Here is a 27,343-nt window from a genome sequence, read left to right on the forward strand (position 1 = left end):
GGAAGTACACATTACGGTCAGAGGACGGGAGGGGCCCCTTAAAATCGATGCTCAAGCGCTCGAAGGGGCGGGTGGCCTTGATCAGGCTTGCTCTGTCCGGCCTAAAGAAGTGCGGTTTGCACTCGGCACAGGTCTGGCAGTTCCTGGTCATGGTCCTGACCTCCTCGATGGAGTAGGTCAGGTTGCGGGCCTTAATGAAGTGGTAAAGCCTGGTGACCCCGGGGTGGCAGAGGTCGTTGTGGAGGGTCTGAAGTCTATCAATTTGCGCGCTGGCGCATGTAATTCGCGATAGAGCGTCAGGGGGTTTGTTCAGCTTACCAGGCTTACAAGATATCATAATCGTAGGTGGATAGCTCGATTCTCCACCTCAAGATCTTGTCGTTCTTGATTTTACCCCTCAGCTTGTTATTAAACATAAAAGCGACCGAACGCTGGTCGGTGAGGAGGGTAAATCGCTTGCCTGCGAGGTAATGCCTCCAGCGGCGTACCGCCTCCACAATCGCCTGGGCCTCCTTCTCGACTGAAGAGTGTCGGATCTCAGGGCCCTGTAGGGTCCTTGAGAAGAAGGCCACCGGTCTCCCCTCCTGGTTGAGGGTAGCGGCTAGGGCGAAGTCGGATGCATCTCCACTTGGAAGGGGATGGACTCATCCACTGCGTGCATAGTGGCCTTAGCAATGTCTCCCCTGATGAGGGAGAAGGCCGCGCGCGCTTCTTCCGTAAGGGGGAAGGAGGTGGACTTCATGAGGGGTCTGGCTTTGTCCGCATAATTCGGCACCTATTGGGCATAGTAGGCGAAGAGCCCCAGGGTTCTCTTCAGCGCCTTTGGACAGTGGGGAAGGGGTAGCTCCATGAGGGGACGCATTCTTTCGGGATCGGGGCCGATGATTCCGTTCTCTACTACGCAGCCGAGGATGGCAAGGCGCGAGGTGTTAAACACACATTTCTCCTTATTGTAGGTGAGGTTCAGCCGGTGGGCCGTACGGAGGAATCTTTCCAGATTAGCGTCATGGTCTTGCCGGTCGCGGCCGCAGATGGTGACGTTATCTAGATAGGGGAACGTGGCTTGCAGCCCGTTCTGGTCAACCATCCGGTCCATCTCCCTTTGGAAGACTGAAACCCCGTTGGTGACGCCGAAGGGGACCCTAAGGAAGTGGTAGAGGCGGCCATTCGCCTCGAAGGCGGTATACTGGCGGTCCTCGGGGCGGATAGGGAGTTGGTGGTAGGCCGACTTAAGGTCGATGGTAGAGAATACCCGGTATTGAGCAATCTGATTGACCATATCAGATATGCGGGGAAGGGGGTATGCGTCCAGCTGGGTGTACCGGTTTATGGTTTGGCTGTAGTCGATGACCAGGCGGTTTTTATTGCTGGTCTTAACGACTACAACCTGGGCACGCCAGGGGCTGCTGCTCCCCTCGATGATGCCCTCCTTCAGGAGACGCTGCACCTCAGAGCTAATGAAAGCTCTGTCCCCGGAGCTGTACCGCCTGCTCTTGGTAGCGACGGGTTTGCAGTCGGGGGTGAGGTTAGCGAACAGGGAAGGTGGCGGGACCTTGAGGGTGGATAGGCCGCAGGTGTTACGCGGTGGGCGATTTAAAGGCTGCTGGTTGTCGACTGTGAGCGGGGGGAGGGGTCCACCGTATGCTAGAGTGACGCTTTGGAGGTGGGATTGAAAATCCAGCCCTAGTAGGACGGCAGCGCATAGCTGGGGCAGGACGAGGAGTTTAAAGTTTTTATACTCCGTGCCCTTAACCGACAGGGTCACAACACAGTAGCCGCTGATGTCTGTGGCGTGGGACCTCGATGCCATCGAGATCCGGTTGCGCGTTGGCTGGACAGTGAGGGAGTAGTGGCTCACCGTGTCTGGATGTATGAAGCTCTCCGTGCTTCCGCTGTCGAACAGGCAGGTCGTGGCGTGGCCGTCTACTTTGATGTCCATCATTGACTTGGACAGCTGATGCGGGCGAGCTTGGTCTAGTGTGACGGAGGCTAGTGTGTGGCTGAGCGGGTCGCTGTAGTCTGTAGGTGAAGCGGTCGTCAGGTCTGGAGGTAAGGTGGCGGTCGAGCGTGGTGGGTAAAATGGAGGCGCCCACGAGGTGGGGCAAAATGGTGGAGAAGATGGCTGCCCACACGAGGCACTGCTGGCGTCGGTTGCCTGGATCAAAGATGGCCGCCCCCATTGCTCATCTGTGGCCTTGATAGAAGATGGCCGCCCCCACAGTTCGCATGAGGCACTGCTGGCCTCTGCTGCTCTCCCTCTGCAGGGCTTCGCGAAGTGGCCTTTCTTCAGGCAGCTGGAGCACGTCGCGTTTTTGGCTGGGCAGCGCGACCTCGGGTGTTTCGCCTGCCCACAGAAGAAGCAGCCGGCGGCCCGGTCGCGGGGGTCCGAAGTCGCAGCCGGTACCGGGGGTGGCGGTCCCGATCGGGTCCGGGACGCCGACGCTGAGGTAGGTCCCGGGGGCGGCGCTACGAGGGGTATTGCGGTCGGGGTCGGGCCCGAGTCCCAGAGTCGCGAACTGTACCTGGAATACACCTCGAGGTCCCGCTGGGTCACTTCTAGGGAGTAGGCCAAGGCTGCAGCTGTGTTCAGGTCGAGGTCCTTTGATTCCAGCAGTCTCTGCCGTGAGTAGTCGGACCGAAGGCCTTTCACGAAGGCATCACGGATGTTATCTTCAGTGTTTTCTGCAGCCGATACTGCTTTAAAGTCACAGTCCCTGCCGAGTGTTCGTAGCGCCCGTAAAAATTCAGCTACAGACTCTCCTGGCTGTTGCGGGCGGGATCTTAGGAGGTGTCTGGCATACATGGAATTTACCGGGCTCCGGTACTGCTGTTTCAGTAGGTTGATAGCGGCCTCGTAAGTAGTAATGTCCTGGATGAGTGCGTATACTTTAGGGCTCGCTTGGGCGGTCAGAACTCTCAGTTTGGATCTCTGAGGGACGCCAGATTCTTCCAGGTAGGATTCGAAGCAGCACAGCCAGTGTTTGAAGTCGAGGGCTGCGTTTGTTGCTTGTGGGTTTAGATCCAGGTACGGTGGTTTGAGGGCTCGCAGCCAAGCTGGCTGCTGTGGCTGTTGTAGCTGGGCGTCTGGCTGGTCGTTTGGCTGCTCCGTTGACTGGTTGTTTGGCTGCTCAAGTGACGACATTTTAAAATTTAGTCAATAAAATTGATATACCTATCAATTCGTCCAATGAAAAGCGACGAGTTAAGAAAGTAACTATAGGTTTTTATTGACTAAATAACCGAGCCCACCCTCGTGGGTGATCGGATCCAAGAAGGAGGAATACCAGCCAGTCGACCACCTTTATACCCGGGCAGGTAGGCGGAGCCATGGGCGGAGTCGGCAGTGGTCAGCCCAGGTATAGCAGCGTGACCAGAGGCGACCTCGTACAGTGATACAACAATGTGAACAGTGATAACTATAGGGAAACGATCTAACAGTGATAACTATAGTGTAACGATAGTGAACGGTAAAAGTGGTTTACCACAATTCCCACAAACCGAAATCAGATAAAAGTCCAGTTAATCTGTTTTGGTGGTGATGGTTGAAGGATAAATGTTGGCTGGGATACAGGGTCAACTCCTTGCTGTTCTTCGAAAAAGTCTCACTGGGTCACTTGCGTCCAATGGTTTAACATCCGGAAGGTGCACCAATCCCTCAGTTCTGGGCTGGGACTTGAACATACGACCTAACTCAGGCAAAAGTACTACCACTGAGTCAAGCTGATACTCAAAGGATGGCTTGAACCGTTTTCTGTACCCTGGGCTTGGATGTGTAGATTGTGCTGTATTTTAGCTTCGTTTATTGCTGGAGATGGTTCCAGTTCAAGTTTGAGATCTGCCCTCCACTAACATTTTTATGTAGATCCCTGAGATACTGAGGATCACATACTTGAACCTTTTTGAAAATTTTACATACTAGTTAACTGTGATCCAACATGCATATGCAATTCCTTGACCGTTTTGAACTTTGGGTCTCATTTGTCTTGCCAGTGTGTTTTTTTTCCTGTCCTCTTCCGTATCTGTAGAGATGGACTTTGAACCTTTTTTTAAATACTCTACTTCACCAGTATCTTTTTTTAGAGCAGCCCCTGAAAACAGCTGACATGTATTTTGCAATGAAAACCCCTTTTCACCCACAGACCACCAAAATGCATATTGTGAAGGAAAACATGTTGTAGCTTTCAATTTACGTTCCAGTTTCCTGGGAGAGAAGGCAGCCTCCTTGTGGGAACGGGGTGAAATTCAACCATTTGTTTACCCTCACAGAGAGCAACTTGAGGAACAAAAGGATCGTCTGGAAGATGCCTTTGAAGCAAAGATGAAAAACTATCAAGAGTATGTGAAATTCTATTATCAGCTATCCTCTGCTGAAGACCAAGATTCTGATGATTCTGACGATGAAACGTGTGATGGTAAAGTATCGGTAAGAAATGTCCCTTTTTAATTACTAATATTGTGATATCTAGAATAATCTTTATATCCTATTTTGGTTTGTGGCGCAATAAGGAAAAAGTCAAATGCTTAGAACTGATAATTGCTAGGATTGTTTAGGTGGCTTACAAAGATCAGCATATGATTTTAATACCTTCAACTGCCAGCCAGCTATGTATTTGTTCCCAATATATTGGTACTTTTTTATGGGGAGGGTTACCTTGGGTGGTGAGAATTGGAGCATCCTTTGACTGTAGCTATACTTCTTTTCTAGGAGAATGTAGAAAGGTGTATTCCACTTGTGGGAATAGACACCATTCAAGGAACTGGGTTTAGAATTCATTTGCTATTCCACTCAAAGTATCAGCTGAAACTACTGGGCAGATTTTAACTCTTGGGTGGCTGGCTGGTGGGAGACCCGATCTATTTTGAGGCCGGGCCTCGTTACCATGCCACCAGCAAGTTGCACACCCTGAGCGGACATCCGCAGCTTGCTGACTCCAGGCTGGTGAATATCAGGCGGTCCAGAGGCTGACCCGGTTGGCAGGAAGGTAGGTCCGTAGGGGGGAAAGCCCAAGGGTAGCAGCATCCCACATAGTTGGGATACTTGTTGTAATGTTCCTAGAAGAACACAAATGGCTGTAGTATTTTAGTAATAGCTCCTTGGTCTCAATTTTTTTTATTGAGAGATTGTTTTATCCCTCCAAGTCGAAGAAAATCAGTGAACTAGAGGCGACTATTCAGCAGTTGAAGGCAGAGCGAAAGTCCGTTGGCCAGCCAACAAGGCAGTCTGCTCGCCTGGCCAGTATGAACCTCAGTAATGAACTGCACACTCTGCAACTGGAGCTGGTAAATGTAAAGACTGAGCTGGAGCAAAGCAAAACCAAAGCAGCATTCAATGCAGAAGGTGAGTGCACCTTTGGGTTGACACTAGCATTTGCTAATCTTGGCAAATAATAGATGAGTAAAGAGGGCAGAAATGTCAGGAGAAAGAACCAATGGTTTTTTTGTGTGGTCAGTGCTATTGAGCATTTCTACTGTTCAAAAACAGGTAAGATTAACAAATGAGAAGATTTCAAACTATCAAGAACTGAATAGTAAGGATTTCTTACATAGAGAATGCCATTGGTGGGCTCATTGTAGTGAAGCAAAAGGAGAAGGCAGCTGCCAACTTGCAGGTACCACCTGCTGAACAGTCAGCTACTTGGATATAGTGGATGAGGAAGCTCACACCAATTGGGCAGGCTGTGACAGGGGTGAGCCACCTGGAACATGAAAATCCGCAGGGACAGTGAACCATGTGCACTGCACAACCAGTGGCAGTGAAGGTCACTGCTGTTAACTTTTTATCCTGCAAAGACTGTCCCGGTATCCACAGGGGCCACCTCGAGTCGGGTCAGTTTGTCCAGTGAAGCCTGAAGCCATGTATTCCCACATCGAGAGAATCCGTATAAACTCGTTTTTAAAACTCAAAAAAAAGCAAGGGACTTAAAAGAAAAGGAACAATTAAGCTAAATGACGGCCCACAATTATTTAGAGTTCACAGGCACCACTTTTTGTTTGTTTTTACAGGATGTGGGCGTCGCTGGCAAGGCCAGCATTTATTGTCCACCCCTAATTGCCCTTGCAAAAATGTTGGTTAGCTGCTTTCTTGCACCGCTGCAGTCTGTGTGGTGAAGGTACTCCCACAATGCTGTTAGGTAGGGAGTTCCAGGATTTTGACCCAGCGACGATGAAGGATCGGCGATATACTTCTAAGTCAGGATGGTGTGTGACTTGGAAGGGAACTTGAAGGTGGTGGTGGTGTTCCCATGCGCCTGCTGCCCTTATCCTTCTAGGTGGAAGAGGTTGCGAGTTTGGGAGGTGCTGCCGAAGAAGCCTTGGCGAGTTGCTGCAGTGCATCTTGTAGATGGTACACACTGCAGCCACAGTACACCAGTGGTGGAGGGAGTGGATGTTTTAAGTTGGTAGATGGGGTGCCAATCAAGTGGGCTGCTTTGTCCTGGATGGTGTCAAGCTTCTTGAGTATTGTTGGAGCTGTACTCATCCAGGCAAGTGGAGAGTATCCCATCACACTCCTTACATGTGCCTTGTAGATGGTAGAAAGGCTTTGGGGAGTCAGGAGGTGAGACACTCGCTGCAGAATATCTAGCCTCTGACCTGCTCTTGTTGCCACAGTATTTATGTGGCTGGTCCAGTTAAGTTTCTGGTCAATGGTAACCCCCTGGATGTTGATGGCGGGGGATTCAGCGATGGTAATGCCATTGAATGTCGAGGAGCAGTGGTTAGACTTTCGCTTGTTGGAGATAGTCATTGCCTGGCACTTCTGTGGTGCGCATGTTACCTGCCACTTATCAGCCCAAGCCTGAACGTCGTTCAGGTCTTGTTGCATGCAGGCATGGACTGCTTCATTATCTGTGGAGTTGTGAATGGCACTGAACACTGTGCAGTCCTCAGTGAACATCCCCATTTCTGACCTTATGTTGGAGGGAAGGTCATTGATGAAGCAGCTGAAGATGGCTGGGCCTAGGACACTGCCCTGAGGACCTCCTGCAGTGATGTCCTGGGGCTGTGATGATTGACATTCAATCACCACTTGCCTGTCACTATGATGTTGGAGGTTACACATGGGAATCGTTGTAATATTGCTTTTATTAAACTGCCTTGATGAATGACCTGATTCAGCCTATGATTGATGACATTGGTCTTCAGGAATCAGTGGCCTAGAAATTCAGTGGGCTACGGCACCAGTTGGCGCCTAAAGAGGGCACTCAGTGGCTTTAGTGCCACCTGCCACGCCTCCCGCGATATTTAACGGGGCGCTAATGACGTCATCGGTGTGCGCAGCGCCCCGATCGATATTTGGTCGCGCCCGCCTCTAACGCCGGTCGCAAATCGCGCCCGGTTCACGGGGCCTACCTGTGGCAGTAGTGGCGCAAATTAAGGTGGAGGTGCGGGGCGGCCATTTTTTTCGGTGGGGGCGTCACCGAATTTCTAGGTCAGTGTGATAACTGTTCCAGTGCACTGCTGTCCTTGCTCCATTCCCATCTAGGAATGAGACTGCTATTTTCTATAGTAAAAAAGAATCTGATCCTCCCAACAGTATCTAGAGTTGATCCAGGTTCCCTTAAGAAATCAAAATTACTCCGGCTTGGATTGCTGTGCAATTCCAGAGTTGTACGTGCGTCCTGTCAATCATGTCAGCATGGTACGTACAGCACACGGTGTACGTGCTGACATCCCCAATTCAATTCACACACATTTCCAGGCTGGATATTTTGGTAACGATGGGAAATTTTGTTTTCTTTTCTCATTTGAGGAAATTGTTTTTACCCGATTCACCACCCTAAAAAATTTATTATTGAAAATAGGTAAAAATTGATTTTAAAGGTCCTGACCCACATTATGTTCATCTCCACAAGAACCAGCAGCAGAACGGTGATTACAGACAGATATTCACAGGTGCACATGGGTCATATTAACATGTCCTCTCACTGGGCACTCTTTTTTCTTTTGCATGTATTTAGTCACTGACTATTATTTATCATCTCTGTTTACGTTTGACATATTAGGATAACTGAAAATGTATTTCTGCACAATGATAAAATAATGGACTGCAACATTAATGAATTAACTTTGTTTTCAGTATTTGTTTTGCTGCCATGTGTCATGAACTTTTCTGTGTTCGGTTGGGGATATAATCTATTAAATGTAGTCGAGAAGCTAGCAGTGAAGTATGGCAACATGACCAAGCTGCAGGTGATGCAAAAGGCTGTCCACCTGTATCTGCGACTAGCCTTGAGACCTGCATCAGTACCACAATTGGTCTCTGCAGTCACTTGGCGTGGTGCTTTATGTCACTTATACATGGCTGTATGATGGCATAGAGCTGCCACTGACCTGCATGGCAACCAGCTGGTCCTGCTCACGCATGCCATTGGTGGGGACATCTGATCTGAGTGAATGTAGAACAGTGATCATCTCGGGTTTTGAAATTCTAAAGTAGTGGATGGGGAATTTTTATGGACTTCCAGAAGGCATTTGATAAAGTCCCTCATGAGAGACTGTTAATTAAGGTTGAAGCCCATGAAATTGAAGGCAAATTGTTGACCTGGTTAGGAAATTGGCTGAGCGGCAGGAGACAGAGTAGGGATAATGGGCAGGTACTCTAATTGGCAGGATGTGACTAGTGGTTTCCCATAGGGATCTGTGTTGAGGCCTCAACTATTCACAGTATTTATTAATGACTTAGATAATGGGATAGAAAGCCACATATCCAAATTTGCTGATGTCCCAAAGGTGGGTAGCATTGTAGGCAGTATCGATGAAAGCATAAAATTACTTCGCGATATTGATCGAGTAAGTGAATGGCCAAAACTGTGGCAAATAGATTTCAATGTAGGCACTTTGTACCTTAAAAACAATAGAACAGAGTACTTTCTAAATGGTGAAAAGCTTAAAAACAGTGGAGGTCCAAAGAGACTTGGGGATCCAGGTACATAGATCATTAAAATGTCATGAACAGGTACAGAAAATAATCAAAAAAGCTTTTGGAATGCTGGCCTTTATATCTAGAGGACTAGAGTACAAGGGGGTAGAAGTTATGCTACAGCTATAAAAAGCCTTTGTTAGACCACACCTGGAGTTCAGTTTGGGGCACCACACTTTAGGAAGAATACATTGGCCTTGGAGAGAGTGCAGTGTAGTTTTACCAGAATGATACTCTGACTCCAGGGGTTAAATTACAAGGAGAGACTATTCAAACTAGGATTGTATTCCCTGGAATTTAGACGGTTATGGGGTAACTTGATTGAAGTTTTAGAGATGTTATGGGGAACAGATCGGGTAGATGGAGAGAAACTATTTCCGCTGGTTGGGGAGTCTAGGATTAGGGGGCACAGCCTAAAAATTAGAGCTAGACCTTACAGGAGTGAAATTAGGAAACACTTCTACACCCAAAGGGTGGTAGAAATTTGGAAAACTCTTCCGCAAACGGCAATTGATGCTAGATCAATTAATTTTAAATCTGAGATTGATAGATTTTTGTTAACCAAAGGTATTAAGGGATATGGGGCAAAGGCAGGTATATGGAGTTAGGTTGCAGATCAGCCATGATCTCATTGAATGGTGGAACAGACCCAAGTGGCTAAATGGCCTACTCCTGCTCCTATGTTCCATCATGGTTGCATTGCTGCTCTTGAACCTTCTTGCATACAGGGAAAGCTGTCCTTCTCCACCCCCACACACACAAAATGCACTTCTCTTACTCCATTACTATACTTTCCAGCAGTTGCAGAGCCTTGCCCATGGGGTAGCTCTTTGCTGGCGTTCAGTTCCCTTCAACAGTTGCACACTATACACAGATGGATTGCTGAGCTTTGACATTGGTGGTTTAGTGGTTTCTTAACTGCTTGAAGAGCACTAAGAAATTGTAATTGCAGTCAGTTATGATGCAATGCCACTTTTTCATTGCACCAACACATTGCCCCTTTGAACCACGTTTGAAAACCTGCAGTAATTCTTTTAAAATTCTGAGGAACCAGTTAATTTATTAAAAATCAACTTGGTTATTCTTTGTGCATAAATAGTCAGTTCAAATGGGAAACAAAAACGGGATTGGCCAAGGAACCCACGCAGCTGGCTTGCTGACTTTTTTCAATGCAAAAACCGCACATGCATGGTATTTTGAATGGCCCGCGCAGCCCCATAAAGGGGCTGCACGGTGCCAAAAAAAATTAGAGGGTACATTGCTGGCAAGGCCAACATTTATTGCCCAACCCTAATTGCCCTTGAGAAGGTGGTGGTGAGCCGCCAGCTTGAACCGCTGCAGCTCGTGTGGTGAAGGTACTTCCACAGTGCTGTTCGGGAGGGAGTTCCAGGATTTTGACCCAGTGACCATGAAGGAACGGCGATATAGTTCCAAGTCAGGATGGTGTGACTTGGAGAGGAACTTAAGAGGTGATGGGCAGCAGGTGCATAGGAACACCTTGTCCTTCTAGGTGGTAGAGGTCATGGGTTTGGGAGGTGCTGTCGAAGAAGCCTTGGCGAGTTGCTGCAATGCATCTTGTAGATGGTACACACTGCAGCCACGGTACGCCAGTTGTGGAGGGAGTGAATGTTTAAGGTGGTAGAGGGGATGCCAATCAAGCGGGCTGCTTTGTCCTGGATGGTGTCGCGCTTCTTGAGTGTTGTTGGAGCTGCACTCATCCAGGCAAGTGAAGAATATTCCATCACACCCCTGACTGTGCCTTGTAGATGATGGGGGGCGGTCAGGAGGTGAGATGCTCACTGCAGAATACACCGCTTCTGACCTGCTTTCGCAGCCACAGTATTTGTGGTTGGTCCAGGTCCAGTTAAGTTTTTGGTCAATGGTGACCCCCAGGATGAGCTACTAATGGAGATTAACTACAGGCTGAAAGGAACTTTCCCAATATCCAGTTTTAATTTAATTTTCCTTTTGCATAGCAATTTTAATGGAATAGTTTTCATTTACTGTGAACTCCATTCCACAGTTCAGTTTGCCTGTGACCTAGGTTCTGACTCCTGTGGCAGTGTAAGTAATCTTTGCCTGCCTGGGATCGAAGTTCTAGTCCAATTTCTGCACCAGTTCTTGCGTACCTACAAGTTGCAAGCAACTACTTTTGTGACGAAGTTTTTCTACTGGCTTGAAAAGCAGCCTTTATCCTCCTATCCACCCATTAAATGTCTCTCCTAATACTGTAATTTGAATGTTTGGCATCTAGACTAGTGGGAATTTCCCTAGGACATGTGCCTTTGGATTTTGAGTCATTGCCTAGTTTGGACTAAAAATATGCTTGGCGATGGTTTTTCACAATCATTGTTTTTTGTGATGGACTGTTTCTCTGCCATGTTACAGAATTGAAGCGATACAAGGACATGGTCGAGCCTCCTGCTGGAATGAAACATCTTACAGTTGATGCAGACCGAAAACTAGAAGAGGGACAGAGGGTGAGTCGTGTAGTTCCCTCTTGGTCTAATCTAGCATAGTGGGTTTTTTCTTTAACATTTTGTGGCCAGCAGACGACTGAGAGGTTTTGGGTGCCTACACATAGCTTCATCATGGCACCACTGAGGCACTATGATGCATTCATCTGAGCAATGCTGTCAAGGGAGGGAGCCTAGCTGGAATGCTTGATGTGCAATGCTGCTGTGTGGTGATTAATGACAAGTGCCATAGGAACAAATTGAGAAACCATTGTGGGTGAGGTGGTCTCTCAATGGTTTTACATAGTTTGTGCACTTGGTCTGTTTCTTGAGTGCAGTGTCCTGGTTACCTTGAAACATAATCTAGCTTGTATGTGCTACTTGTAACCTTAAAATTTGCCTAAGGACAGATGGACAAACCCCATTGTACAAATGTGAACGACGGAAAGGGGACTACAACAAATAGAATGGGAATCATAAAATTTTATAGCATAGGAGGCGGCCATTTGGTCCATCAATCCTGTGGCAGCTCTCTGGAAGAGTTATCCACTCAGTTCCACCCCTTTTTCCTCTATCCTTTCTGATTTTTCCTCAAATATTGACACAAATATTGGAAATATAGTAACCGTGAGGAGGATAGTAGCAGACTTCAGGGGGACTTAGACTGGTGAAATTGGTAGATGAAATTTATTGCAGAGAAGTATTGTATTTTGGAAGGAAAAATGAAGCGAGCAGTATAAACTAAATGGTAAAATTTTAAAGGGGGTGCAGTAACAGGGACCTGGGGGTTCACATACTCAAATCTTTGAAAGTGGCAGGACAAGTTGATAAGACTTTATAAATTGAGACAGAGTACAAAAGCAAGAAAGTTATGGAAACCCTTTTATATAAATCACTGGTTAAGCCACAGCTAGAGTATTGTGTCCAATTCTGGGACCACACTTCAGAAAGGTTGTCAAGGCCTTGGAAAGTGTGCAGAGGAGATTTACCAGAATGATACCAGGGAGGAGGAAATTCAGTTAAGTGGAGAGATGAGAGAAGCTGGGTTTGTTCTCCTTGGAGCAAAGAAGGTTAAGGGGAGATTTAAGAGGTGCTCAAAATTATGAGTGATTTTTGACAGAGTAGATAGGGAGAAACTGTTTCCATGGAGAGGAGGGTCAGTAAACAGAGGACACAGATTAAAGATAATTGGCAAAAAATGCAGCAAGTTATGATCTGGATTGCACTGCCTGAAAGTGGAAGCAGATTCAATAATAACTTTTAAACAGGAATTGAATATATACTCAAAGGAAACTTTTGCAGGGCTATGGGGAATGAGTAGGGGAGTGTGATTAATTGGTATCTCTATGGGGAATGAGTAGGGGAGTGGGATTAATTGGTATCTCTATGGGGAATGAGTAGGGGAGTGGGATTAATTGGTATCTCTGGGGAATGAGTAGGGGAGTGGGATTAATTGGTATCTCTATGGGGAATGAGTAGGGGAGTGGGATTAATTGGTATCTCTGGGGAATGAGTAGGGGAGTGGGATTAATTGGTATCTCTGGGGAATGAGTAGGGGAGTGGGATTAATTGGTATCTCTGGGGAATGAGTAGGGGAGTGGGATTAATTGGTATCTCTGGGGAATGAGTAGGAGTGGGATTAATTGGTATCTCTATGGGGAATGAGTAGGGGAGTGGGATTAATTGGTATCTATGGGGAATGAGTAGGGGAGTGGGATTAATTGGTATCTCTCTGGGGAATGAGTAGGGGAGTGGGATTAATTGGTATCTCTGGGGAATGAGTAGGGGAGTGGGATTAATTGGTATCTCTGGGGAATGAGTAGGGGAGTGGGATTAATTGGTATCTCTATGGGGAATGAGTAGGGGAGTGGGATTAATTGGTATCTCTATGGGGAATGAGTAGGGGAGTGGGATTAATTGGTATCTCTGGGGAATGAGTAGGGGAGTGGGATTAATTGGTATCTCTGGGGAATGAGTAGGGGAGTGGGATTAATTGGTATCTCTATGGGGAATGAGTAGGGGAGTGGGATTAATTGGTATCTCTGGGGAATGAGTAGGGGAGTGGGATTAATTGGTATCTCTGGGGAATGAGTAGGGGAGTGGGATTAATTGGTATCTCTGGGGAATGAGTAGGGGAGTGGGATTAATTGGTATCTCTGGGGAATGAGTAGGGGAGTGGGATTAATTGGTATCTCTATGGGGAATGAGTAGGGGAGTGGGATTAATTGGTATCTCTGGGGAATGAGTAGGGGAGTGGGATTAATTGGTATCTCTGGGGAATGAGTAGGGGAGTGGGATTAATTGGTATCTCTGGGGAATGAGTAGGGGAGTGGGATTAATTGGTATCTCTATGGGGAATGAGTAGGGGAGTGGGATTAATTGGTATCTGGGGAATGAGTAGGGGAGTGGGATTAATTGGTATATCTGGGGAATGAGTAGGGGAGTGGGATTAATTGGTATCTCTGGGGAATGAGTAGGGGAGTGTGATTAATTGGTATCTCTGGGGAATGAGTAGGGGAGTGGGATTAATTGGTATCTCTATGGGGAATGAGTAGGGGAGTGGGATTAATTGGTATCTCTATGGGGAATGAGTAGGGGAGTGGGATTAATTGGTATCTCTATGGGGAATGAGTAGGGGAGTGGGATTAATTGGTATCTCTATGGGGAATGAGTAGGGGAGTGGGATTAATTGGTATCTCTATGGGGAATGAGTAGGGGAGTGGGATTAATTGGTATCTCTGGGGAATGAGTAGGGGAGTGGGATTAATTGGTATCTCTGGGGAATGAGTAGGGGAGTGGGATTAATTGGTATCTGGGGAATGAGTAGGGGAGTGGGATTAATTGGTATCTCTATGGGGAATGAGTAGGGGAGTGGGATTAATTGGTATCTCTGGGGAATGAGTAGGGGAGTGGGATTAATTGGTATCTCTATGGGGAATGAGTAGGGGAGTGGGATTAATTGGTATCTCTGGGGAATGAGTAGGGGAGTGGGATTAATTGGTATCTCTGGGGAATGAGTAGGGGAGTGGGATTAATTGGTATCTCTGGGGAATGAGTAGGGGAGTGGGATTAATTGGTATCTCTATGGGGAATGAGTAGGGGAGTGGGATTAATTGGTATCTCTGGGGAATGCGTAGGGGAGTGGGATTAATTGGTATCTGGGGAATGAGTAGGGGAGTGGGATTAATTGGTATCTCTATGGGGAATGAGTAGGGGAGTGGGATTAATTGGTATCTCTATGGAGAATGAGTAGGGGAGTGGGATTAATTGGTATCTCGTTCAGAGAACCAGCACAGGCACAATGGGCCAATATAATTCTATGATTTATCCACTTCTCCTCCTCCTTTAAAAGCTGTTATGAATTCTTCTTGCACTACTGTTTCTGCCAGGACATTCTCTATTCTAATAACCTTCTGCTTTAATAAAAATTCCTGATACCTCTTTTGGTGATGATCTCCGTTAATATCTTAATTTTCAGACTGCAAAAGCCCTGCAGAAAGAGCTACAGAAAATAGGGCAGGCATTGCAGACATCGGAGAGAGCATGTTGCCACAACACTGGAGCAGAGAAACTACGGCAGACTCTAGCCAAGTGTGAAGACCTAATGGTAAAACAGGTATGTTTACAATTGTCCTTTGACTATAAGTCAGCGGCAGCCTTCAGCCCACATTGATCTTGGTTCAATGCACAGATTTCAAAAATGTAGAGAGAAGTAGGGAGACTTGCAACCTTGGATAAATTTTCAAAGCATTTGTTCAGACAAAATTGTATGAAGCCAATAATTGTATTTTGGTGGGTGGGAGGGGGGCAGAATTTGAAGGTCGGCATCACAGAACTGGAAGGCTAATTTTTTTTTAATGTTAAAAGGTAATGTGTGTATTCTACTTAATTGCTCCCTGTGATGCTCTCTTGCAGGCCTTGTTTTTGGTGCAACAGTTTCTGCTTGGCTACAAGTAAAATCAGCAATTACTTAATGTGTTTTTCCAAGCTTTAAATTTGAGCTGGTGGTGGTGGACCACCACCTTTGTGTATAGCCAATATCTGCCAATCAACATCGTAATGGATCAGTTACATTGGATGCTAATTGATCCATCAGCTGCAAGAAAGAATCATAGAAAGTTACAGCACCGAAGGAGGCCATTTCGGGCCATCGTGTCCGCGCCGGCCAACAAAAAGCTATCCAAGCTATCCAACCTAATCCCACTTCCCAGCTCTTGGTCCGTAGCCCTGCAGGTTAGAGCATCCCAACTGCACATCCAAGTACTTTTTAAATGTGGTTCAAGTTCCTGCCTCTACCACCCTTTCAGGCAGTGAGTTCCAGACCCCCACAACCCTCTGGGTGAAGAAATTTCCCCTCGCATCCCCTCTAAACCTTCCACCAATTACTTTAAATCTGTGCCCCCTGGTTTTTGACCCCTCTGCTAAGGGAAATGGGTCCTTTCTATCCACTTTATCTATGCCCCATATAATTTTATACACCTCCAATAAGGTCTCCCCTTAGCCTCCTCTGTTCCAAGGAAAACAGATCCAACCTATCCAATCTTTCCTCGTAGCTAAGATTCTCTACTCCCGGAAACATCCTTGTAAATCTCCTCTGTACCCTCTCTAGTGCAATCACATCTTTCCTGTAATGTGGTGACCAGAACTGCACACAGTATACTAGCTGAGGCCTAACTAGTGTTTTATACAGTTGAAGCATAACCCCCCTGCTATTGTATTCTATGCCACAGCTAATAAAGACAAGCATTCCGTATGCTGCCTTAACCATCTTATCTACCTGGCCTGCTACCTTCAGGGATCTGTGGACATGCACTCCAAGGTCCCTTTGTTCCTCTACACTACTCAGTGTCCTACCATTTAATGTGTATTCCCTTTCCTTGTTGGCCCTCCCCAAATGCATTACCTCACACTTCTCCAGATTGAATTCCATTTGCCACTGTTCTGACCAATTTATTGATATCTTCCTCGTCTACAGCATCCTTCTTCAGTATCAACCACACAGCCGATTTTAGTATAATCTGCAAACTTCTTAATCATACCCCCTATATTCAAGTCTAGATCATTGATATATACCACAAGAAGCAAGGGACCTAGTACTGAGCCCTGCGGAACCCCACTGGAAACAGCCTTCCAGTCACACAAACACCCATCAACCATTACCCTCTGCTTCCTGCTTCCGAGCCAGTTTTGAATCCAACTTGACACTTTGCCCTGGGTCCCATGGGCTTTTAACTTCGTGACCAGTCTGCCATGTGGAACCTTATCAAAAGCCCATATACGCTACATCAAACGCACTACCCTCCTTTGTTACCACCTCAAAAAATTCAATCAAGTTTGTCAGACACGACCTTCCCTTAACAAATCTGTGCTGACTATCCTTGATTAATCCGTGTCTTTCTAAATGAAAATTTATCCTGTCCTTCAGAATTCTTTCCAATAATTTTCCCACGACCGAAGTTAGGCTGACTGGCCTGTAATTACTCGGTCTATCCTTTTCTCCCTTTTTTAAACAAGGGTACCACATTAGCAGTCCTCCGGTACCACACTTAAAGCCAGGGAGGATTGAAAAATGGTCAGGGCCTCTGCAATTTCCTCTTTTGCTTCGCTTAACAGCCTGGGATACATTTCATCTGGGCCTGGGGATTTATCCACTTTTAAAGCTGCTAAACCCCTTAATACTTCCTCTCTCACTGTTTATTTCACCTAATATTTCACACTCCTCCCCCGATAGCAATGTCTGCTTCGCCCCTCTCCTTTGTGAAAACAGACGCAAAGTATTCATTAAGAACCCTACCGACATCTCCCACCTCCACACACACTACCCTTTCTTTAGCTATCCTCTTACTCTTAATATATTTATAAAACATCTTTGGGTTTTCCTTGATTTTACTTGCCAAGAAATTTTCATGCTCTCTTTCTCTTTGTTTTCTTAATATCCTTTTTAATTGCACCCCTGCACTTTCTGTACTCCTTTAAAATTCTGGAGTATTTAGCCCTCGGTATCTGTCATACGCCTCCCTGTTTTTCTTTATCCTACCCTGTATGTCTCTAGACATCCAGGGGGCTCTAGATTTGTTAGTCCCACCTTTTTTTCTTTAAGGGCACATATTTGGTCTGAACCCTCCGGATCTCCTCCTTGAATGCCTCCCACTGCTCTGACACTGATTTACCTTCAAGTAGCCTTTTCCAGTCCACTATGGCTAAATCCCCTCTGAGCTTAGCAAAATTTGCTTTTCCCCAATTTAAATTTTAATTCCAGGTCTATCCATGTCCTTTTCCATAACTACTTTAAATCTAGCAGAATTATGGTCACTAGCACCAAAGAATCCTGCTGAAACCACTCTGCTATTACAAAACTGCAGTTTTAATATTTACACATTGCATGCATTTGTATTTAGCTGCCAGCATTTGAAAATAAGATTAAACAGTGTTTCAAATTTAATTGGCTAAACTGTAATTAAGATTTTACACCTTTTCAGTCTCCCACTGCACTGTCCCTCTGCCTTGCTACTTAATCTGGATCGTGAGCATTTTGAGTTGCTTCTGATTTGATTCTAGCTGACTTATAATTACTACTTGCTGTCAGCTGTAGGCAGCATTCCCCAATGAAGATGTTTTGGCCAGAGATTGAGAATAAAGCTGACTACTGTGTTGAAGGGACATATCTACACCCAAAAATGGCTGTAGGATTGTACAGCACGCTATCTCGTGTAACTCATGGATGTTATGGAGGAATCTGGGTTCACATCTAGACCATGGTACTTTATCTTCAAAAGGTGCAGAGTCTCGCTGTGGTACAATTGAGTACCACTGGCCCTCTGCTACCCTGTTGAAGTGGCCATTCTTCATGTCTGCAGATCATTTGATCATTGGAGGGCATCACAGGCAAGCCCCATCCAGTCGTTGCCTCATATCCACACACGTACCTTTTCCAGCCGGAGTCGCTAGTTAGTGTATGGATTTGCAACTGTGACTTTTTTTCTCCAAGGGTGCTGAGTCTAATTGTGCCTCAACTGCTGTCCTGGCTGAAAATGAGTTAAGTCAGCACAGACCAGAAATCAAAATTCGGGCCTGCTAGTCTATGTGCTTAGTACAATGCCTGGCTATGCTTGTCACTTGATGAGTTACCGGTCTCAACCACGTTGCTGAGAAGCTGTTGACAGACCTAGCACTTCTGCAGTGAGGGGAGAGTTATCCCTGGGCTGAGGCTGCATGATGCAATTTTAGAATGGTTCTGGTAAGAGACTGAATAAGTTCCCCTAGATATGCTTCTGGTTGGGAGTGTGTATGTCGAGGGAAGCCAAATGTGTTTTTTTTTAATTGGGATGGGCTTGCCCTCAGTGCGAGTACATTTAGGACATTTTATTTTCACTGTAGAGAACTTGAAATTGAAGAGTCTTTCTTACTGACAGGATCACACCTTGGTAGAGCTGCAGAACCTGATGATTGTGCTAAAATTGGACCTGAAGAAAAAAAATGCATGCATTGCGGAGCAGTATCACGCAGTCCGCCAGCTCCAGGAGGGTGCAGGCTGCAACAAGCGTCGCTGTGCTGGCAATATTGAAAATCAACCACCCCCGGAGAAGAGGCCGTTCCTAACTGGTCTCCTGACCCCACGGAGGCGTGCCCAGCAGCAAAGCAATACCAATCCCTCCGAATATATTCTGCGATCCCGGGCAAGACTGGCCAAGCCATTGCCATTCTCGAGTGGAACATATCGAGTAAACTATTAGGGGAGTCATGGTCAGCTGTTTTTTTTTTTTTTAGCCTTTTATTCGGAAATGAAATCCACTGAAATATATTTACACGGTGATGACTTCCAACATAGAAATGACACTTCACGATGGTAATGCTCTGTTTTTATAACCTTGTGATAGTCCAATTTTTGGCAAAAGAAATTGTATGGGAGTGAGTGGTAATAATATGCTGGGAGATTTGGTCAGAAGTTATACGATCATTGGTTACTTTTAAGTATTTTGTGTATTGTGCTGCTCGAAGAATCCACTCTTCATCCTGTTTTTGTGTCCGGCCAGTATTTGTTCTTCCTGTTGTTTTTGTGTCCGGCTAGTATTTGTTCTTTGTAGCCATTTGTTGAAATGTGGGTTGCAGTCCTGCTCTACACGAGTCAGCCAACAAGGAACAGTGGACTCTATTAATGCATTAGATATTTTGTTTAGGGAATATAGTGTGTAAGGGTGAGTACAGGTAGAGATTGTATCCTCATCTGTCCTGACATTGAGATTCCCATTATTTTTTTTAAAACTTGGGATTGAGCATTTCCTTTCTGTTGGCCTGATACGTTTTGTGTAGAAGATTTGGATTAAGTGTTGGATCTTGTATTTGAATCTGCTGTATGTGGAATAAGACTAGCTATTTAGACATCAACACTTTTTTTTGTCTGCTTTTGTTAAGCTATATATGAAATGTTACTGACAATTTCAATTAAGCCATATTTGAGTGTGGTGTGCTTCCTGTATATTCCAAAGATACTCACTTGAAGGGAAAGTTTTGTACCAAAAAATGTAAATTGTCTCTTATTGTCCATTTTATAAGCTTCCACCTGCTTTTCTAAAAGTTTGAACAGTTCTGTTAGTGCCTTGTATATTGCTGAATGTATTGTAAAATGCCTTAAATCATTCCTCCATGTATGGTATAATGGTTAAAAATGAGTGGTGTTTACACTAATGCAACTTTGAGCTTTTATTAAAATGGGAATGTGGAGTGGTACAATACTAGTTTTAAAAATGCAGTAAAGGTGCTTGAAGTTTGTGATTTTTTTTTTAAACATGATTAGAAATAGGAAATATTAACGGATAGTGCAGTACATGCTGTGTATCTATCATTCTGCTGGGCAATTATTTCTTTACCCTGTTTTGATTTAAGGCAGTCTTGTAAAAATAATTGTCTTCATAATACATATGTAACCTTTGGGCTACATGAGTCATTGTGCCTGGCATACCAAAAATATTAAGTGAAAATTTAAGCAAGCAGATTGTTCATACTTCATCGCCTCTGCTATATCATGAATAGGGCAGTTTCTGCAGAGCACGAGAATGTCTGCTTTGGTTGGCTGAGGTTACTAGGTATATTCCGTAAGAATAAATTTGCTTGTAAAATGCAAAGGTAATTTTGTACACTCTTGTACTTTACACACTACTGTATTGGTATATAACTTTATAAATCTTTTTTGAAATGTCTACTCGCCCTCTTGCTATATGCATGTGAAATGAGGGAAATTAAAATTGAGTTTCACCTACAATTTGTAATTGTTTATGAAAAATGGTCCATATTGGTGTACAGGAAACTTTCGATTTACCGGCACCTAAATAACCAGAAATCTCGGTTAACTGGCAAAATTCAGGAGTAGGTTCATATTACTTGCCTTCCTCGATCTGTTGCTGTGCAAGGGTGTTGCTAAGCTACAGAGACGCTTGGAACTTGTGGCCATTTTTCTGAACCTGTTGCTAAGCAACAGGGTTTGTTGCTTTATACGGAGCTCTCCACTCTCCGTGTCTTTTACTATAGCTCTCGGTTATCTGGAATTTTTGATGAACCGGCACCACGTCGGTGCCGGATTTAAAAAGTTTCCTGTATCTTGCTCTTAGTACAGCTAGCAACCATCAGCATAGAGTCATGAGTTCAGAGATGTCTTTGATTCTCAGACATTGCTGCTGATCTGTGAAATGAACAACTTAACTCAACCCAAAGGGTAGTTGAGTTCTGATTGCCAATATTTTTTCTAGATGTTGTCTAACATTCTTCCATAAAGTCAAATAGATACTAATGGACTGTGACTATAAAAATCAAGTTAATTGAATCTTTACTTTTATTTATTTGACTGTTGGTGTTACAGCAAGCTAGTGCAATTGTTTTTTAATTAATTCATGGGATGTGGGCATCACTAGCAATGCCAGCATTTATTACCCATCCCTAATTGCCCTCAAGCCACCACCTTGAACCACTGCAGTCCGTGTGGCGAAGGTATACCTTCTTGTAGCGGTTTGATCCAACTGAATGGCTTGCTAGGCTATTTCAGAGGGCAGTTAGGAGGGAAGTTCGCTGTGGGCCTGGAGTAGCTAGAGCAGGTCAGGACAGCAGATTTCCTTCGGTAAAGGACATTAGTGAACCAGAAGGGTTTTTACAACAATTAGGTAGTTCTGATATTCCAGATTTATCTAATCAACTGAATTTAAATTCCCCAGCTGCTGTGGTGGGATTTGAACTCGTGTCTCTAACCACTAAGCTACTGTTCCTGTTAATTGTTTAATGGTCTGCCCCTTGTAGGTGTTCACTGGCCAAGTGAAATTGAAAGGTGAATGAGCCCTGTTCTGCAGGATTGACGATGTACCTGCCCCCTCATATTTAGTTACTGAGAATTATTAAGCAAAAGAGAAAGTGGGGTGGGTCAGTTGGGTTGCAGAATTTCTATTTATGCAATGAAGATGTACCAATCAAGAAAGTAGGAGCTGAAGTGTACTATTTAATAAACAACATGTTTAATATTTACACATGCAGATACTTGGACATTATGCAGTACTCTTAAAGATAATCGGTTTCCATGAAATCCAAATGTCCTTTCTCTAAATAAATGGCTTTAACTACATACATGTGAGCAGGTTTAAGTTTCTTTCCTACTGGCACTGACTTCCTTTTTAATGGGGAATTGGCTACATTTTACAGGGAATGCAGACAAAGAATAGCAGCAGCTTATTTGACCAGCTAAACCCCCATCTAGTAATCTCGTCTCCCTCCTTTACATACTCTTCTCCCTGCCCTAAGAGTAGTGACTGACTTCAATTGTAGTACTGCATCAGTGGATGAACCTGTCCCCTTCCTGTCTATATGCCTAGTGGAGCATAATGTTTTACATATCAACTATTGCAATGCATGCACACACTCAACCTTTGGAATTTCTAAAATCATACATCTCCATCCATTTTATTCTTGCTTTGCCATTACCTGTGACTGATTCTTTTCAGGCTCTACAAAGCACCACCACATACTTATTGCTGGCTTGTGGTATCAGGGCTTTCTTCATCTGGGGCGACTGATCACAGAAATCCATTAGGGTGAATCCGAAAACAACTGTCCGTATTGAAGCACCGCAATGAAGAAAGCAAACCACCTTTCACTTGTCCCCAACATTGGTGGTTAAGGTGACATTTGGGATTCCACTTAGCAAAGCACCTTGTAGTTTGAAATGGATGAAAGTAGTACACAGTCAGATTGAGCAAATGGGGAGAAGAGAAGAAACTATAAATACATTTCTTAATTTAAATCCACACAGGAGTTGAACTTATTCTTGGCTACGGTGATGTTGAGGCTGTAATAGGAACAGAGCCAGTCATGTTGGTTTTAGATAGTAGCACTGAAATTTTCATGGTGTGATGGAAGATAGGTTGAGTGGAGGTAGTTTTACAGAGGGGGTGTTGACTCCAGGGACAAATGTCCGTGATACATCGGCAGACATGGGCGTTTGTGGCACATCACCTTGGCTACGAAGCTGTGAAATCTGTCTGAGCAGAGCTTTTCCTTCTTCTCTGGTCTGGAATAAATCAGAATATTTAAGTCCTATTAAATCCTATTTTAAGTGTTGGTTAAGGGATAAATATATTGGCTTCGACAGTGGGAAAACTCCCTTGCTCTTTTTCAATTAGTGCCTTATGTGCCGAGGGGTCAGATGAAGATAAAGGAACAAGGTGAGCATACTTACACTCGTCAGCATGTAAGTGAAGTACTGACGAGTGCAAGACTGTTTATGGCTACCAGAACACCAGGCTGGCACAGAGGCCAGATTCCCAATAGCATACTCGAGCAATCCACCAACAGTGACTGGCTGATTGATGCGATTCTGCTTTTATCAGCTGGCAGCGTTGTTGAGCCTCTTGAAGAAATGAGGTAGCATCCAATTGTGGTCAGAATTAGCCCAGACTAGTGCCATGTATGATTTGGGTTTCAGAAAATTAAAAGGCTTTCTAACTTTAATTAGAATAGCTAAATTTTGGGTAATCTTTCTAAAATTCAAACACCAGCTCTTTTAAATGAAAGATATTAAAATGAGTTACTCTGTAGGAAACATTGTCCTGAATGTTAGCAGAAGAGACTTGTCCTTTTATTCCAGTAATGCGTGCAGCAAGTTTGAAACTAGTAAATCTACTGGATTACATTGCTTTAGTCAGTTATACGATCTGGAAACTAAAACTAGTTCTCCTCTCATCTCCACCTGCACATAGTCAGCCAGCAACTTCCCTGAAATGGCTACCGTAAAGAGGCGTGGTTAAGACTTACATCATTGTAATCACAACACTTCTGTGCGCAGACTGATGCCTCATCCCACCGCTTACATTTGAAATAATACTGTGCTAGGGCTCGAAATGCAGTGCTCATTTCATGATGCTCCAGAATCTCCTAAAAGATTTGAACAAAAATTAATTAGTCCGGGGAGTGACTAAACGAAAGCTACTTATTTTTCATTTGTATACATTTGAAATAACTTTCTCTGGAACCCTTTAAATCTGAAAGTCACAATGCAAAATGCACTTATTCTACCTATAATTTGGGTTTTAGGAGAATAAGCTATTCACTTCAACAGCTACAGCTCCTAAAAACATTAGATTCCTTTTTTTTAAATTCCATGCATTCAGAATTCAAACTAGGATAGTAGAGAGTTACTCTCTTACCCCAACAGGTTGCATTTCTGTAAACAAAATAAAAAATTTAAATGCAAGTTCTACCTCTTTCCCCTGGTAATACAAGAATGTTCTATATTGCATTTTACAGAATACATTCCTAATGCGTAATTTACATTTGACAGTGGTTGGATCTGTGTAGAAGGGGGTTAATGCCACGATCCTGCCCGCCCCTAGCAGGCAACAACTTAGCACCTTTAATGTAGTAAAATGTGCTGAGGTGCTTCACAGGAGTGTTATAAAATGACACCAAGCCCCAGAAGGAAAAGTTAGGGCAGATGACCAAAAGCTTGGTCAAAGAGGTAAGTTTTAAGGAGTATTTTAAAGCAGGATAGAAAGGTTGTGGCCTGATGAAGTCACCACCAGCACTTTAATTTCCAGATTTGGGGAGCATGTATGGGGTCAAACGAGGCCAAGGTAAGTCTAGAAAATGTTACTTTTCTGTGGAATCCTTGTGGAGCATAACCCACAAGGAGTCCTTGGGCTCCCCAGCCTTTCTCTGTGTTAACTTTACACTGGAGACTGTTCCCTTATGTTCCCAGCATCCTCTGGATCCTAACCTGATTTTTACTCCTGCTCACTGGCCTTGAGGTCACTTGTGCTGGTTTCGAGCCGGAGGCTGTCCTCGATTGTTAAAATGAGGTATAGGAGTTAAAATGACCCAGGCCTTACACACTTAGCTCCCATGGAGGTTCCTCCTGTGATGAAATATTCCATTCACCACTGCCTGTGACTGAGATCGGTTTCAGTGTCATTTCCCTTCCCCCAGACCTCATTGTATTGTGTACTGGAATGTGCTGTGTGTAGGGCTCCGCCCATACCTGGCCCCGTTTGTAAGCTAGCTTCAGTCTGGCCTCAGTCTCCAGAAGGAAGACATCTCTCTCTCTTACGTGTTACTTTCTAAGTTAATAAAAGCCTTGTTTTTGTTCTGCTAACTTCGAGTCTCGGAATTATTGAGGCACATCAATTTTATTATTAACTTATTTTTCAACACTATGGATCAACTCCTGAAACCCGAACGTTTGGATTTGGATCAACATGCTCCGGACGCATCAGCACGCTTCGGACACTGGTTTGAGTGTATGGAATTCTTCCTGGACAATTCCGCAGCCGTCGAAGACGCTACGGACGCTGCGAGGATGAGACTCGGAATTCTGCGGAATTGGGTAAGCCACCGGGTTTACCCCCTCATCCTAGACGCCGAGACATCTTAAAGGCGCATTACCAGCAGCCTACGAATGAGGTGTATGCTAGGCACCTGCTCGCTACCCGCGCACAGCGACCTGGGGAATCGGTGGAGGAGTTCCTAAGCACCCTGAAAATGCTTGGCAAAGACTGCAAGTGCCGAGATGTAAAAGCCGCACTGTACACTGACGAGCTTGTTCGCGATGCCTTCATCACAGGCCTCAGCTCCACTTACATCCGGCAAAGACTGCTGGAAAAAACGGGGTTGGACCTGAAACAGGCTGCGGACACCGCGCGATCCCTGGATGTGGCCCAGAGAAACTCGGACGCCTACTCTTCAGTCCACGCCGCCACGTGTGCACCGAGGGCGCCGCCATCTTGGAAGGCATCTTCCCAGCCCGACACCGGCTGGGCCCCGCTCTCCCCCCAGAAGCCCTACGACAGCCGCGACGCGTCAGGGACCCAACTGCTACTTCTGCGGGCAGCCAAAGCACACCAGAAACCTGTGCCCGGCGAAAGGCACCACCTGCTTTAAGTGCGGTAAGAAGGGGCACTTCGGGAAGGTGTGCAGAGGGAACCCCGCCGGAAAACCCGCCACCGCCGCGTGTGCGTCGTGGGAGCGGCCATCTTGGACGCCATCTTGCCCGACCTCGTGGGGTCCGCCATCTTGTATCGATCAGGGCCCTACAGTGGCATCGGTCACAGTGGACCAGACCAGGCCGCACCCGCTATCCAGATCAATGGTGGACATCGAGGTAAACGGGTGTCGGGTTAAATGCTTAATTGACAGTGGAAGCATGGAGAGCTTTATCCACCCAGAACTGGCACAACAACTCTCCCTAAAGGTGGTCCCTACTCAGGGTACCATCTTTATGGCTGATAAAACCCAGACATCGACCATTCTGGGTTACTGCACGGTACAATTGTGCGTTAACGGAACTGTATATGATAATTTTAAAGTATTAATCATGAAGAACCTATGTGCGAGCGTGATCTTGGGCCTGGATTTCCAGTGCAACCACCAAAGCATCACGCTCAAGTACGGTGGGTCCCAGCCGCCCCTCAGTGTGCGGTCTGGCTACCCGGAAGGTAAAGCCGCCTTCGCTATTCGCGAACCTTACCCCTAACTGCCGGCCAATAGCGACCAAAAGCAGGAGGTACAGCTGGGAGGACAGGCGGTTTATCGCGACCGAGGTAGACAGGCTCCTGAAAGAGCGCATTATTGAACGCAGCAACAGCCCGTGGCGCGCCCAAGTGGTAAGGGGTAGCGAGAAGAAACGGATGGTGATCGACTATAGTCAAACGATCAACAGGTACACCCTACTAGACGCCTACCCGCTACCCCGCATATCAGAAATGGTGAACCAAATCGCCCAATACCGGGTGTTCTCCACCATCGACCTCAAGTCAGCGTACCACCAGCTCCCTATCAGCCCAGAGGACCGCCTGTACACCGCCTTCGAGGCGAACGGACGCCTCTACCAATTCCTCAGAGTCCCCTTTGGGGTGACGAATGGGGTCTCGGTCTTCCAGAGGGAGATGGACCGCATGGTCGATGACCACCACTTGCAGGCAACCTTCCCCTACCTCGACAACGTCACCATCTGCGGTCACAACCAGCAGGATCACGACTCGAACCTCGAGAGGTTCCTGAAAACCGCACAAAAACTCAACCTCACCTACAACGAGGACAAGTGCGTTTACAACACCACGCGCCTCTGCATACTAGGCAGCGTGGTGGAGAATGGGGAAATCGGGCCAGACCCCGACCGATTGCGCCCCCTACGGGAGCTGCCCCTGCCCAACACTCCCAAAGCCCTGAAAAGGTGCCTGGGGTTATTTTCTTATTATTCCCAATGGGTCCCCAACTACTCCGACAAAGCCCGCCCCCTCTTGAAAGCATCCTCTTTCCCGCTCTCTGCTGCGGCCCACGCCGCCTTCAAAAGCATTAAGCAGGATATTGAGCGGGCCACGCTACAGGCAGTGGACGAGAACACTCCATTTCAAGTGGAAAGTGATGCGTCTGACTTCGCCTTGGCGGCCACCCTCAACCAGGCGGGGCGGCCCGTAGCTTTCTTCTCGAGGACCCTCCA

At 45.8% G+C, this 27,343-nt stretch overlaps 2 protein-coding genes across 5 annotated transcripts in view; one reads left to right on the forward strand and one right to left on the reverse strand.

Annotated features, from left to right (window-relative positions):
- The window catches only part of kif20a (kinesin family member 20A), a 58,954-nt gene extending 38,319 nt beyond the window's left edge, over positions 1–20,635 (forward strand). For both annotated transcript variants that reach the window (XM_085995190.1, XM_085995189.1), the window contains exons 14-18: positions 4,267–4,423; positions 5,140–5,338; positions 11,309–11,400; positions 14,855–14,992; positions 18,789–20,635. In XM_085995190.1, the coding sequence (XP_085851316.1) occupies positions 4,267–4,423; positions 5,140–5,338; positions 11,309–11,400; positions 14,855–14,992; positions 18,789–19,109 (907 nt within the window). In that variant the 3' untranslated portion in view covers positions 19,110–20,635. The remainder of the gene's footprint in view (positions 1–4,266; positions 4,424–5,139; positions 5,339–11,308; positions 11,401–14,854; positions 14,993–18,788) is intronic.
- A 1,201-nt stretch (positions 20,636–21,836) lies between these two features.
- cdc23 (CDC23 (cell division cycle 23, yeast, homolog)) overlaps positions 21,837–27,343 on the reverse strand; it is a 57,906-nt gene continuing 52,399 nt past the window's right edge. For 2 of the 3 annotated variants that reach the window (XM_085995193.1, XM_085995191.1), the window contains 2 exons: positions 23,665–23,784; positions 21,837–22,921 (listed from right to left, as the gene is read on the reverse strand). In XM_085995193.1, the coding sequence (XP_085851319.1) occupies positions 22,754–22,921; positions 23,665–23,784 (288 nt within the window). In that variant the 3' untranslated portion in view covers positions 21,837–22,753. The remainder of the gene's footprint in view (positions 22,922–23,664; positions 23,785–27,343) is intronic. The other variant, XM_085995192.1, reaches the window with a different exon arrangement.

This window comes from Somniosus microcephalus, chromosome 8, assembly GCF_052327205.1.
Source record: "Somniosus microcephalus isolate GS21.2 chromosome 8, FLI_Smic_1.0, whole genome shotgun sequence".
NCBI lineage: Eukaryota > Metazoa > Chordata > Chondrichthyes > Squaliformes > Somniosidae > Somniosus > Somniosus microcephalus.